Raw genomic sequence first — 13,683 nt, 5'->3', positions numbered from 1 at the left:
ACAGTAATGTCGTCTTGTTGCTCCTGTATGGATGCCATCACCATGTGCATTGCAGTGCAGCTTGCAGGCAGGGCCAGGGCCGCAGAAGACATAGACAGTACAACCTTTATTTCTGACACCTGGGCCGTTAGCGTCTCTCACTCCTCTTCCCCCACCTTGGCTTGGACACGGATTGCTGACTGACTTTGCGCGCTTCGCTCTTGTGCTCGGCCAGTGGCGGAGACTTGAATATGGGAGCGAGGAGGAGCCGGGGGCGGCCGCTGCAGGGAGTTATATGTACGGTACGCATATGCATGATGTAGGGGCGGACTGACACAGATTTAGGAGCGGTCAGCATGCATATGACTGCTCCTATGACGTCACCAAATACCGCGGTTATTTGGAAAGGGGATATCGCCATATCGCCGTTTCTTAATACCGCGGTATATCGTGGACACTTGTTTACCGCTCAACCCTACCTCCAGAGCGGAATTGAGACTGATCAGAGGCAAACTGATGCATTCTGAGCAGACCCTTATCCATTCAGAATGCATTAGGGCAAAACTGATCCGTTTTGGACCTCTTGTGAGAGCCCATGATGGATCTCACAAAAGGAAAGCTAAAACGCGAGTGTGAAAGTAGCCTAATGCAACCGTATCAGTTTCCCATGCCACACACAGAAACGCTGCTTGCAGCAATTTCATGTCCAGCATGGGAACGGAACAAACTGGAACGGAATTGTTCAGTTTTGTCTCTATTGACAATGAATGGGGACAAAACTGAAACGTTGTTCTGCGGTTTGGAGAGCCTGTGTCGGATCTCAAAACGGGACAGCACAACTCTGAAAGTAGCCTAAGTCATACGCACCCTGAAATGGTATAAATAAAAATGACAGATCGTCCCGCAAAAAATATGCCTCCACTCAGCAGAACTATAAAAAAAAGTTTAAGGGGTCAGAATATTTCCAAAGCTTTTATTTATTTATTACAGTTATAGGTACAGTTTTAAACTTCTGGGTGGCACATATAACGCTATTGGATCTGTCTAATAGGCTCAAATGTGGTGACAGACTCCCTTTAAGTATTAGGCTACACAGAGCGGCGCCCAGGGATCTCCCTGCACTTACTATTATTCATGGGTGCCGCTCCGTTCGCCCGTTGTGCCCCCATTACTGTGTCCTGCTCCATATGCTAATTACTATCGGAGCAATGGGGAGGAGACATCAGCTTCTTTAGTGGGCGTTCCTTCTCCCTGGCCGTAGCGCTGTCCAATCGCAGCGCAGGGAGAAGGAACACTCAGGAGAGAAGCTGATGTCTCCTCCCCATTGCTCCGATAGTAATTAGCATATGGAGCAGGAGACAGTAATGGGGCACAACGGGCGAACGGAGCGGCACACAGGAATAATAGTAAGTGCAGGGAGATCCCTGGGTGCCGCTCTGTGTAGCCCAATACTTAACTAAGTCCGGACCCATATAAGGTCATCTTTAACACATAATACAGGGGGCAGGTGCTGGCAGCAGAATCGCATACCTGGCACCCTGCCTCTGACAGGGAGCTGCGATCAGCGGCAGTTAACCCCTCAGGTGCGGCACCTGAGGGGTTAACTGCCGCTGATCTGCTGCCAGTGCCCGCCTCCTGTATTAAGGGTTAATTATCATTGGCGCAGTGCGCCCCCCCCCCCAGTATTAAATCATTGGTGGCAGTGGCGACAGGGTCCCCTCCCCTTCTCATTGGTGGCAGTGGCCACAGGGTCCCCTCCTCTTCATTGGTGGCAGTGATGACAGAGTCCCCTCACCTCCTCTTATTGGTGGCAGTGGCAGTTTCTGATCGGAGCCCCGGCTGTGTAATCCTGGGGCTCCGATCAGTTACCATGGCAGCTAGGATGCTACTGCAGTCCTGGCTGCCATAGTCAGCTCCCTGCTGCCGTGTGCATAAAGCCCAGAGCAGCAGGGAGAGTGTGAAGTCCTATTCACCCTGATAGAGATCTATTAGGGTGAATAGGACAAGGGATGAAAAGATCCCAGGTTCTGGCCCCTAAGGAGGGAAATAGTTATTAAATAAAAAGTGTAAAACAAAAAAAAAGTTTAAAAAAACACACCAAATTATTAAGTATAAATCACCCCCTTTCCCAATTTCACATATAAAATATAGAAATAATAAATAAATAAACATATCGCCACGTCCAAAAAGTCCAAACTATTAAAATATATAAAAAATAAAACTGTGCGATTTGCCATTTTTAAAAATGAGAGTAATAAAAATCATCTGATGTTTAGGACTCTGAAATGACAAATGTTGCAGTGTACTTTATGCGTTTGTCATTTAAAAAGGTTTGAAGTGATGTTACTTTGTATAATGTGGAGGAAGTTAAAGGGCTTCTGTCACCCCCAAAACACATTTTATTTTTTTTGGGCTTGTTAAAATCCTTATTTAACTACTATTCCCTATATAGGGATTTTACCTTTGTCTGTGGCTTCTTTTCCTTAAAAAACGATCTTTTAAAATATGCAAATCACTTCACTACCAGCAAGTAGGGCGTCTACTTGCTGGTAGCCGCCGCAAAAAACCGCCCCCTCCTCCTGTTGATTGACAGGGCCAGCGAGCGCTCTCCTCCTCCGGCTGGCCCTGTCATCATTTCAAATCCCGCGCCTGTCTTCATTCGGCGCAGGCGCTCTGAAAGAAGGAGGCTCGCCTCCTCAGCACTCCCTCAGTGCGCCTGCGCCGATGTCACCGAAAGAGAGCGCCTGCGCCGAATTAAGACAGGCGCGGGATTTGAAATGATGACAGGGCCAGCCGGAGGAGGAGAGTGCTCGCTGGCCCTGTCAATCAACAGGAGGAGGGGGGGGGGGGGGTTTGCGGCGGCTACCAGCAAGTAGACGCCCTACTTGCTGGTAGTGAAGTGATTTGCATATTTTAAAAGATCGTTTTTTAAGGAAAAGAAGCCACAGCCAAAGGTAAAATCCCTATATAGGGAATAGTAGTTAAATAAGGATTTTAACAAGACCAAAAAAAATAAATGTGTTTTGGGGGTGACAGAAGCCCTTTAACCGCCTCCGGACCGCCTAACGCAGGATCGCGTTCCGGAGGCGGCAGCCCTGCGCAGAGTCACGCATATACGCGTCATCTCGTGAGACGCGAGATTTCGCTCAAAGCCGGCCCGCGCATGTGCATCGCGGGCCGGCAAAAGTTAGAGGGGGGTCGCGTCATCAGCTTGCCAGCCAATGATCGTGGCTGGCAAGCTGATGATTTTTAAAAAATCGAATCAAAAGCCAGATAACACATTATATTTGTAAATATGATGTGTTAAATGGCTTCTCTGCTCCTCTGCTGGTCCTTTTCGTCGGTTGGTTCTAGCAGAGGAGCAGACATCACAGTGAGTAGCACCAAACACTTCACTTAGCCCCAGATCACCCCCCATCACCCGAATTAACCCCTTGATCACCCCTTGATCGCCCCTGTCAATCATCTAGTGAAAGGAAAAAAGTGATCAGTGTAAACTGTCACTTTTTTTTTCCACTGGTATTGACTGATATGTTTTAGGATAGTTTAGGTCCCTTGGTTAGGTAGTTTAGCGATTGTTTAGCGCCCAGCCCACCGCACCGCAGTCACTTATTCGCTGTTTAGCGTATCGCTAATCAGCATTTGTACTTTTATAGTATCTGTAAGTGATCAAAACTGATCACAGTCAGATATATAATTGTATTAGTGTCACCTTAGTTCGGCCTCCACCCAAAACGCAGTGTTTGCCCGATCAGGCCTGATCGGTCGCCCACACGTGCGTTCACCCACGCCCGCCCCGCCGCAGTGACAAAAAAATTATTATTTTTTGATCACCGCACAATCACTTTACAAGCGCTGCGGCGATAAAAAAATCAGTTTTGATATTTTTTATCAATCGCAGCGGCCTCCGGTACTTCGCTAGCCTCCCATTTGTAAGACAGGCTTGCTTTTTTTCTTGGGTAGTCTCAGGGAATACCCCTAAATTTAGTAGTCCAAATGTCAAACAGGGGGTATTCTTCTGAAGAGGCCTACAGGATTCTGACCCAGTCAGATGAGGAATGGGAACCCTCATCTGACGAATCTAGCGGGTCAGAATATGAACCTGTAGAAAGCAGTGGCAGTCTGACCCAAAGTTCGGACGAGGAGGTTGAGGTCCCTGATAGCACCAGGCGTACCCGGCCTCGTGTCGCTAGACCACAGGTTGTGCAGGATCCGTTTCAAGGGCAGCAGAGTGGGGCTGGCGCTGTCGGATTAAGTGGTGAGGCATACACCAGCAGCGCAGCCCTCCCTAGACCTAGTACCAGCACTGCCGTACAACATGGTGAAGTGGCGAGCACCAGAAGGGCAGTTGAAGCTGGTACGTTGGCACGTGCAGTAGTCACCCCGTCGCAGCCACCGCACAGACAGGCCCGTAGAGCCCCTAGAGTCCCTGGGGTGCTGGCAAACCCTGATTGGCAGTCACCAACTTCAGCCGCACCTGTAGTTCCCCCTTTCACCGCCCAGTCTGGAGTTCGGGTTGAGACAGCTCAGATGGGTTCGGCCCTGGCATTTTTTGAGCTGTTCTTGACTGCGGAGCTCTTGGACTTAGTCGTGGCAGAAACAAATCGGTATGCCACTCAATTTATAGCCGCCAACCCGGGAAGCTATTATGCCCAGCCTTTCCGGTGGAAACCAGTCCAAGTTTCCGAAATTAAAATTTTTCTGGGCCTTCTCCTGAACATGGGTCTAACCAAAAAGCATGAATTGCGGTCATATTGGTCCACAAACGCGATTCATCACATGCCCATGTTCTCTTCTGCTGGCACGTTTTGAGACCATCCTGCGTTTCCTGCACTTTAGCGACAACAGCACCTCCCGTCCCAGATGCCACCCAGCTTTTGACCGGCTGCTCAAAATTCGGCCCCTCATAGACCACTTCAACCAGAAATTTGCAGATTTGTATACCCCTGAGCAAAACATCTGCGTAGACGAGTCCCTAATACATTTTACCGGGCGCCTTGGCTTCAAACAATACATCCCAAGCAAGCGCGCCCGGTATGGGGTCAAATTGTATAAGCTCTGTGAAAGGGCCACAGGCTATACCCACAAATTTCGGATCTATGAGGGAAAAGATCAGACCCTGGAGCCGGTCGGTTGCCCTGACTACCTGGGGAGCAGTGGGAAGACAGTCTGGGACTTGGTGTCACCCTTATTTGGCAAGGGGTACCATCTTTATGTGGACAATTTTTACACAAGTGTGCCCCTCTTCAGGCATTTGTTCCTAGAACAGATTGGCTGCTGTGGCACCGTGCGACCTAGTCGCCGGGGCTTTCCCCAACGGCTCGTTACCACCCGTCTTGCAAGGGGGGAGAGGGCTGCCTTGTGTAACCAAGAACTGCTCGCGGTGAAATGGAGAGACAAGCGTGACGTTTACATGCTCTCCTCCATTCACGCAGACACGACAATACAAATTGAAAGGGCAACCCGTGTCATTGAAATGCCCCTCTCAGTCCACGACTATAATGCGCTCATGGGAGGGGTGGACTTCAATGACCAGATGTTGGCTCCCTATTTAGTTTCCCGACGCACCAGACGCTGGTATAAGAAGGTGTCTGTATATTTGATTCAATTTGCGATGTACAATAGTTTTGTTCTCTACAGTAAGGCTGGGAGAACAGGATCCTTCCTCAAATTTCAGGAAGAGATCATCGCGAACCTCCTGTATCCAGGAGGTTCCGTGGCCCCAACCACCAGTGTAGTTAGCCGTCTACACGAGCAACATTTCCCCAGTGTCGTTCCTGGTACCTCAACCCAACAGTCACCCCGAAAAAGATGTCGTGTCTGTAGCAGGAGTGGAATAAGGTGTGACACCCGCTGCCCTGACCACCCTGCCCTATGCTTAGGGGAGTGTTTCCGGAAGTACCACACACAGGTACACTTAGCATAGGGATTGCATCTCACAGGACAGGCACATAGGGCTATTAGGGCCCTTACACTCACAGCTACTGCAAACCTCTCCTTTCACCTGGGATAAAGTGCATAATGTACTTCGCCACATCTTTGGGCGATTTGCGCTTTGCACATTGTCCCATGGGGAGGGAGAGGTTTGTCCTATAAAGGTAAAAAAAAAATATTAATAATAATAATAATCACCGATAAGCAAAAAAGTTAATGTTCAGTACAAAAAGTTTATATGTTCTGTTCAAAAGTTATTATAAAGTTAATAAATTTATTGCGTTGCGGCCTGGTTTTTTCTTTTTTGTTTTGTTTTTTTTTACCTTCCAGGTGGACCAACCGATCGACTAGCTGCAGCACTGATGTGCATTCTGACAGAAGCATTGCGCTGCTGTCAGATTACACAAAAGTCAGTGTATGCGGCGCTGCAAGACGAGATTTCTCCTCTGCAGTAAAAGATTCGTTTGCCGAGGCATATGAGCTGAGGAGGCGGCGGTGTTCATATACTTTGGCAAACACTTTGTATATAAAAAAAAAATAATCCCAGCAATGATTTATTCATCCACATCGATTGATGTGAATGGAGAAATCGGGTTTGCCAGGGCATACGAGCTAAGTGGGTATGGATGTTGGGCGGAGCTCCTATGTCCTGGCAGACGCCTTTCCCCTCCTTTTTTTTTTTTGGCAGAGATTTTTTCATCCACATTGATCGATGCGAATGAAGAAATCTGTGCCGTTCATTTTTTCTTTCAGCCCAGAGGCTGAACGAAAAAAAAAAAATAACTCATTACCCGTATGCTCAATATAAGGAGAATAGCAGAAACTCCTAATGCTGGCCATACAGGTAATGATTGCGGAGACCCTCAAATGCCAGGGCAGTACAAACACCCTACAAATTACCCCATTTTGGAAAGAAGACACCCCAAGGTATTCCGTGAGGGGCATATTGAGTCCATGAAAGATAGAAATTTTTGTCCCAAGTTAGCGGAAAGGGAGACTTTGTGAGAAAAAAACAAAAAAAAATCAATTTCCGCTAACTTGTGGCAAAAAAAAATAATTTCTATGAACTCGCCATGCCCCTCATTGAATACCTTGGGGTGTCTTCTTTCCAAAATGGGGTCACATGTGGGGTATTTATACTGCCCTGGCATTTTAGGGGCCCTAAAGAGTGAGAAGAAGTCTGGGATCCAAATGTCTAAAAATGCCCCCCTAAAAGGAATGTGGGCCCCTTTGCGCATCTAGGCTGCAAAAAAGTGTCACACGTGGTATCGCCGTACTGAGGAGAAGTTGGGGAATGTGTTTTGGGGTGTCATTTTACATATACCCATGCTGAGTGAGAGAAATATCTCGGTCAAATGCCAACTTTGTATAAAAAAATGAGAAAAGTTGTCTTTTGCCGAGATATTTATCTCACCCAGCATGGGTATATGTAAAATGACACCCCAAAACACATTGCCCAACTTCTCCTGAGTACGGAGATACCACATGTGTGACACTTTTTTGCAGCCTAGGTGGGCAAAGGGGCCCACATTCCAAAGAGCACCTTTCGGATTTCACCGGCCATTTTTTACAGATTTTGATTTCAAACTACTTACCACACATTAGGTCTCCTAGAATGCCAGGCCAGTATAACTACCCCACAAGTGACCCCATTTTGGAAAGAAGACACCCCAAGGTATTCCGTGAGGGGCATGGCGAGTTCCTAGAATTTTTTTTTTTTTTTCACAAGTTAGCGGAAAATGATGATTTATTTTTTTTTCTTACAAAGTCTCATATTCCACTAACTTGTGAAAAAAATAAAAACTTCCATGAACTTACTATGCCCATCAGCGAATACCTTGGGGTGTCTTCTTTCCAAAATGGGGTCACTTGTGGGGTAGTTATAGTGCCCTGGCATTCTAGGGGCCCTAATGTGTGGTAAGTAGTTTAAAATCAAAATCTGTAAAAAATGGCCGGTGAAATCCGAAAGGTGCTCTTTGGAATGTGGGACCCTTTGCCCACCTAGGATGCAAAAAAGTGTCACACATGTGGTATTGCCGTACTCAGTTGAAGTTGGGCAATGTGTTTTGGGGTGTCATTTTACATATACCCATGCTGGGTGAGAGAAATATCTTGGCAAAAGACAACTTTTCCCATTTTTTTTATACAAAGTTGGCATTTGACCAATATATTTATCTCACCCAGCATGGGTATATGTAAAATGACACCCCAAAACACATTGCCCAACTTCACCGGCCATTTTTTACAGATTTTTATTTCAAACTACTTTAACAGCCCCTAGAATGCCAGGGCACTATAACTACCCCACAAGTGACCCCATTTTGGAAAGAAGACACCCCAAGGTATTCGCTGATGGGCATAGTGAGTTCATAGAAGTTTTTATTTTTTGTCACAAGTTAGTGGAATATGAGACTTTGTACGAAAAAAAAATTAAAAAATAAAAATCATCATTTTCCGCTAACTTGTGACAAAAAATAAAAAGTTCTATGAACTCACTATGCCCATCAGCGAATACCTTAGGGTGTCTACTTTCCGAAATGGGGTCATTTGTGGGGTGTTTGTACTGTCTGGCCATTGTAGAACCTCAGGAAACATGACAGGTGCTCAGAAAGTCAGAGCTGCTTCAAAAAGCGGAAATTCACATTTTTGTACCATAGTTTGTAAACGCTATAACTTTTACCCAAACCATTTTTTTTTTTACCCAAACCATTTTTTTTTTTACCCAAACCTTTTTTTTTTTTATCAAAGACATGTAGAACAATAAATTTAGAGAAAAATTTATATATGGATGTCGTTTTTTTTGCAAAATTTTACAACTGAAAGTGAAAATGTCATTTTTTTGCAAAAAAAATCGTTAAATTTTGATTAATAACAAAAAATGTAAAAATGTCAGCAGCAATGATATACCACCAAATGAAAGCTCTATTAGTGAGAAGAAAAGGAGGTAAAATTCATTTGGGTGGTAAGTTGCATGACCGAGCAATAAACGGTGAAAGTAGGGTAGGTCAGAAGTGTAAAAAGTGGCCTGGTCATTAAGGGTGTTTAAGCTAGGGGGGCTGAAGTGGTTAAGAACGTGTCAAGTTGACATTTTGACAAGTATTTTTGAGACTTTGTAAGGCATTAGTAATGATGTCCCTGAAAAAACATTGAGTTAATAATAAGCTAGTACAGTGATGGGCAAACTGCGGCTCTCCAGCTGTTGTAAAACTACAAATCCCATCATGCCCTGCTGTAGGCTGATAGCTGTAGGCAGACTGGGCATACTAGGAGTTGTAGTTCTACAACAGCTGGAGAGCCGCAGTTTGCCCATCGCTGAGCTAGTAGAAAACAAAGAAACTGAAGTGGACATTTTGATGAATGTTTGAACCTGTAAATGAACAAGTGTGTTTATTTTATACAGTGTAAAATGTGTATCTGCTTACAGTATTACAGAGCCGAAATTGAAGCCCTACATTCTTCTGGAACCACAGCAGTGGTAAAATTTTGTGACTATGGGAACTATGAAGAAGTACTATTAGAAAACATTAAACCGATCCAGGCAGAGGCATGGGTGAGTGGTGATGGTAATATGTAATTTAAAATTGTGCCCTAGTGATAGATACAGGCTGTGAAATGATTTACAAGGGGAATGGTAACACACGGTTGTCAATTTATTCACATACCTCTCAACTTTTGAAAAGCCCGAGATCAGTGCACCATGGCAATTTTTTTTTTTTACATTAAGCCACTCCACTAACGCTGCCCAATACCTTTCTGTACCACTTCCTCCCAGTCATCTTACAGCCTCCACACAGTAGTAATGCCCCCTTAGTGGGCCCACAGAGTAGCTATGCCTTAGTGCCCCTATACACTTGACCCCTTAGTTCTCCCACACAGTAGTTATGCTCCCTTAGTGCCCCATTAACAATAGAATGTCCCTTTAGTGTTCCCCTTACCTTAGTGTTGGTCTCTTGGTGCCCACCTTACAATAGTATGGCCCCCTTAATGGTCCCTTTACAATAGTGTTGTTCCTTTAGTGCCCCCTCACAATAGTGAAGCCCTATCATTTTAATACAATAAAAAGTAATACTCAACTAGACACGGTCTCCTGATGAACAGAGCACAGGCATGATGATGTCACTGCATCACGCCTGGCTGCTGGAGAGAACACAGGATGGTGAATGTTGGAGCAGAGAGCTTCACCATTTTAGGCTCCATTCACACGTACGCAAGTGTTGTCCGCACTCGTTCCGCAATTGTTTGTGTGGAACGGGTGCAGACCCATTCATTCTCTATAGAGACTGAATGGATGCGGAGAGCACACTATGTGCTCTCCGCATCCGCATTTCCATAGCGCGGCCCCCGATCTTCCGGTCCGCAGCTCTGGAAAAAAAAAATAGAACATGTCCTATTCTTGTCCGCAATTGCGGACAAGAATAGGCATTTCTATGGGGGTGCCGGCCGGGTGTATTGCGGATCCGCGATGCACTACGTACGTTTGAATGGACCCTAACTGTATTTAACAGTGTCTGCATCCTGTGCGGGACAGCTGCTGAAATCTAGGACTGTCCTGTCAATCTAGGATGGTTGAGAAGGTATGTATGATCTGTGCCTCAGGAAGAAGTTGGCACCATTTACTCCTGGTCAATTAAATTGAACCAAACCCCCGATTTAGTCTTGCTGGAGATTCCTCACTTATTTAATACTTCCCTTACAATATAGAGCCTTCTGTGACTGAAATTGCATAGCAGACAAGCACCAAAGATGCAATCACTTTGTATGAGCACTAAGATAAACAGACTGGATTATTGTAACTCGATTATGCCCATACTTCTTTCTTGTATGGCATGTGGCGCATGCGCAGTCCATTCTCTGAGGCTGATACCAGTACAGGGTTGAAAGACCAGGCAGATGCTTACACCTTGAGTACAGGCGCTCGTGCAGAGTCTTTTGAGTGACGTTGGGGGGAGCTGGGAGGGAACCTTGGGATGTGGGGTGGTGCTGAGCTCCTTCAGAATGGGCACGGCTGGGCTCCAGAGACATTAGGAACAGCACCTTGCACTCTTTTCAGAGGAAATATGCATAGTGATAAAATCTATTTTCTGAATATACTAAAGCATGCATATCTATGGCAAAGGTATAGTGCAGGCTTTATGCCCTTTTTCTCTAATAAAAGAGATAGATGGGTGTGAAATTTCATCTACTGAACGAGCCGCTGACGTAAGAGACTGACTTTAACCATTAGAGCACTTAATTTTTACCCTCTTGCCCAACCAAAAGGATAAGAGAATAGGTATGATACTTGCTGTGCACCCGGCTGAATTAATGAGTTGGAGAATTACCAGCTAAGCCTGTAGATCCTGCACACTCGTACGTTACCAAAGCTGGCATACCAGCTGGTCTCATAAATGCGCAATTGTTGAAAAATCTGGTGACTGGGCAGGCCAAGTTATGGTTGCAATTTGGTGGAGACATTCCAAGGGAACCCTTGCTGTGTATGGGCGAGCATTATTCTACTGAAAAAAATGCCAGTTGTAAGCGCTGCCATGACGGGCAACACATGTGGCCGCAGGATGTCCTGCATATATCGCTGAGCTCTTGGTGTGTCTTGTATCCCTACTAGGGGTGACCAACTGTCGTATGCAATGACTCCTAAGATCATCACACCAGAACATGGGGAAGTTTGTCGCTCCAAAGCAAATGTGGGCTTGATGCACCCACCGTAAGGCTGCCATACTCTGACTCGACCGTCGTCAGTTCCTAAACCGAACCTGGATTTGTTGCTAAAGATAATACAGTTTCAGTCCAGATTTCTCATTCACGACACCACTCCAAACAAAGACAAGGATGCCTGGCTGGCAATGGCAGGACACGTAATTGGCGCCATAAAGGGTTTCCTTCTATTAAGTGCCTGGAAATGGTTCAGGCAGAGACTGTGGGAGCTGCTCATGCTTGTCAGTGAATCAAACATTCCTCTCTACTGGTGGTCTGTCTGGTGAATCCGGAGCCTGTTCGCTGTGTGTACGTGCCCTCTTAACAGCAAGGTCAGAACAGCCTAGATGGCGGGCAATTTGTTGAAATGACCATCCTACTTCTCAGAGATGGAAGCATCAGTGGACTTAGTCTGTCAGCTGGGCAGAATGTATTTTAGTGCGTTGTAGAGGCAGGTCTAGCATGTCAATCTTTCACTAAGAGGTGCACTACCCAAAAGTAGCATCTGAGAGAGTTTTTTATGGGAAGCACTATTACACCCTCATGGGGCAAGATCCAGTGTCCAGTCAGACCACACTTGTAAGCATTTACATATCTGCCCTATCTATCTGTCTGTCTACTTATCTATACATGTTACACAAACCTCCCTTTTCCCAATGCAAAGGCATATGATGCAAAGTTATTAGCGCATTCCATTCCCTCAGCACACAGTGTGAATGCGCACAAATAGGAAGGTGCAGACAATATCCCTCTTTAGAGGGATATGTTGAATGTATATCTGACAATGAGAAAGTTTGATGGCCAGGACTCAGACCTTGCTATGCTATTTTCCTTCCTTACATTGCTTTGTATAAATATAAAACATAATTGTGAAGGACCGGTTAACAGCACAGATTCTGAAGAAAAGCTAGAAAAGTATGAAAGGTTTGGTCCTGAAAGTGGAAGGCATCCTTGAGTGTGGAAGGTGCATGTTTTTTCTTCATTTTGAAAAACCCAATAATAAATTTGTTCAGATTTCTTTCATTATTTAGCACACTGAGAATAAGTAGTGATTCATTAATAAAGTGACAATATCCTGTTAATTGTGTTGTTTGAACAGTAATTTGCTTTATTTTTCATTTACTTAACCAAACATTAGCTGCCCCGATCAATATTAATTTGTGTTATAGTGTAATCTTTGGAATGTAAACAGGAAAATCAATGTGCCCTAATTTATGTAGTACACATTCATTCGCTTGCCATAATTCACCTAGCAGACATTTCTCATTAAGCTAGGGAACATTCTGCCTTTTCCTGTTACTGCTGCCAAGTTATCTTACTGGCTGTACTTCAGTATTCTTATTTTAACTTCCCCCTGTATTACTGGCCTAATTGCCATAAATTATATTAAGTTACATAGTAACATAGTTTATAAGGCCGAAAAAAGACATTTGTCCATCCAGTTCGGCCTGTTATCCTGCAAGTTGATCCAGAGGAAGGCAAAAAAAAAACCCTGTGAGGTAGAAGCCAATTTTCTTCATTTAAGGGGAAAAAACTTCCTTCCCGACTCCATTCAGGCAATCAGAATAACTCCCTGGATGAACGACCCCTCTCTAGTAGCTATAGCCTGTAATATTATTACGCTCCAGAAATACATCCAGGCCCCAATTGAACTCTTTTAGTAAACTCACCATCACCACCTCCTCAGGCAGAGAGTTCCATAGTCTCACTGCTCTTACCGTAAAGAATCCTTTTCTATGTTTGTGTACAAACCTTCATGCTGCGGTATTTTCTCCCTCCAAAATTCCGGAACACTTGCCGGAATGCTGGATCCAGCATTATTTTCTATTGAAATGCATTCATGCCGAGTGTTCTGGCAAAACGGATCCGGTTTTACAGTCTGCGCATGCACAGACCTTTAACATTGCAAACAATATATATACCGTCTCAGTTTTTCCGGATGACACTGGAGAGACGGATCCGGTGTTTCAATGCATGGACGGATCCGTCTACAAATGCTGTCCGTTTGCACACGGACTTCCGGATCTGGCAGGCAGTTCCAGCGACGGAACTGCCTGCCGGATCCTCACAACGCAAGTA

The 13,683-nt window shown here is 45.2% G+C and overlaps 1 protein-coding gene across 2 annotated transcripts in view; it reads left to right on the top strand.

Annotated features, from left to right (window-relative positions):
• TDRD3 (tudor domain containing 3) overlaps positions 1-13,683 on the top strand; it is a 367,839-nt gene that overhangs the window by 319,719 nt on the left and 34,437 nt on the right. For both annotated transcript variants that reach the window (XM_040425380.1, XM_040425379.1), the window contains exon 12: positions 9,338-9,463. In XM_040425380.1, coding sequence (XP_040281314.1) covers positions 9,338-9,463 — 126 coding nt within the window. The remainder of the gene's footprint in view (positions 1-9,337; positions 9,464-13,683) is intronic.

The sequence above is a fragment of the Bufo bufo genome, chromosome 3, assembly GCF_905171765.1.
Source record: "Bufo bufo chromosome 3, aBufBuf1.1, whole genome shotgun sequence".
In the NCBI taxonomy this organism is placed as follows: Eukaryota; Metazoa; Chordata; class Amphibia; order Anura; family Bufonidae; genus Bufo; species Bufo bufo.
The sequence above is the reverse complement of the archived record's forward strand: the minus strand, read 5'-3'. Positions and strand labels throughout refer to the sequence as shown.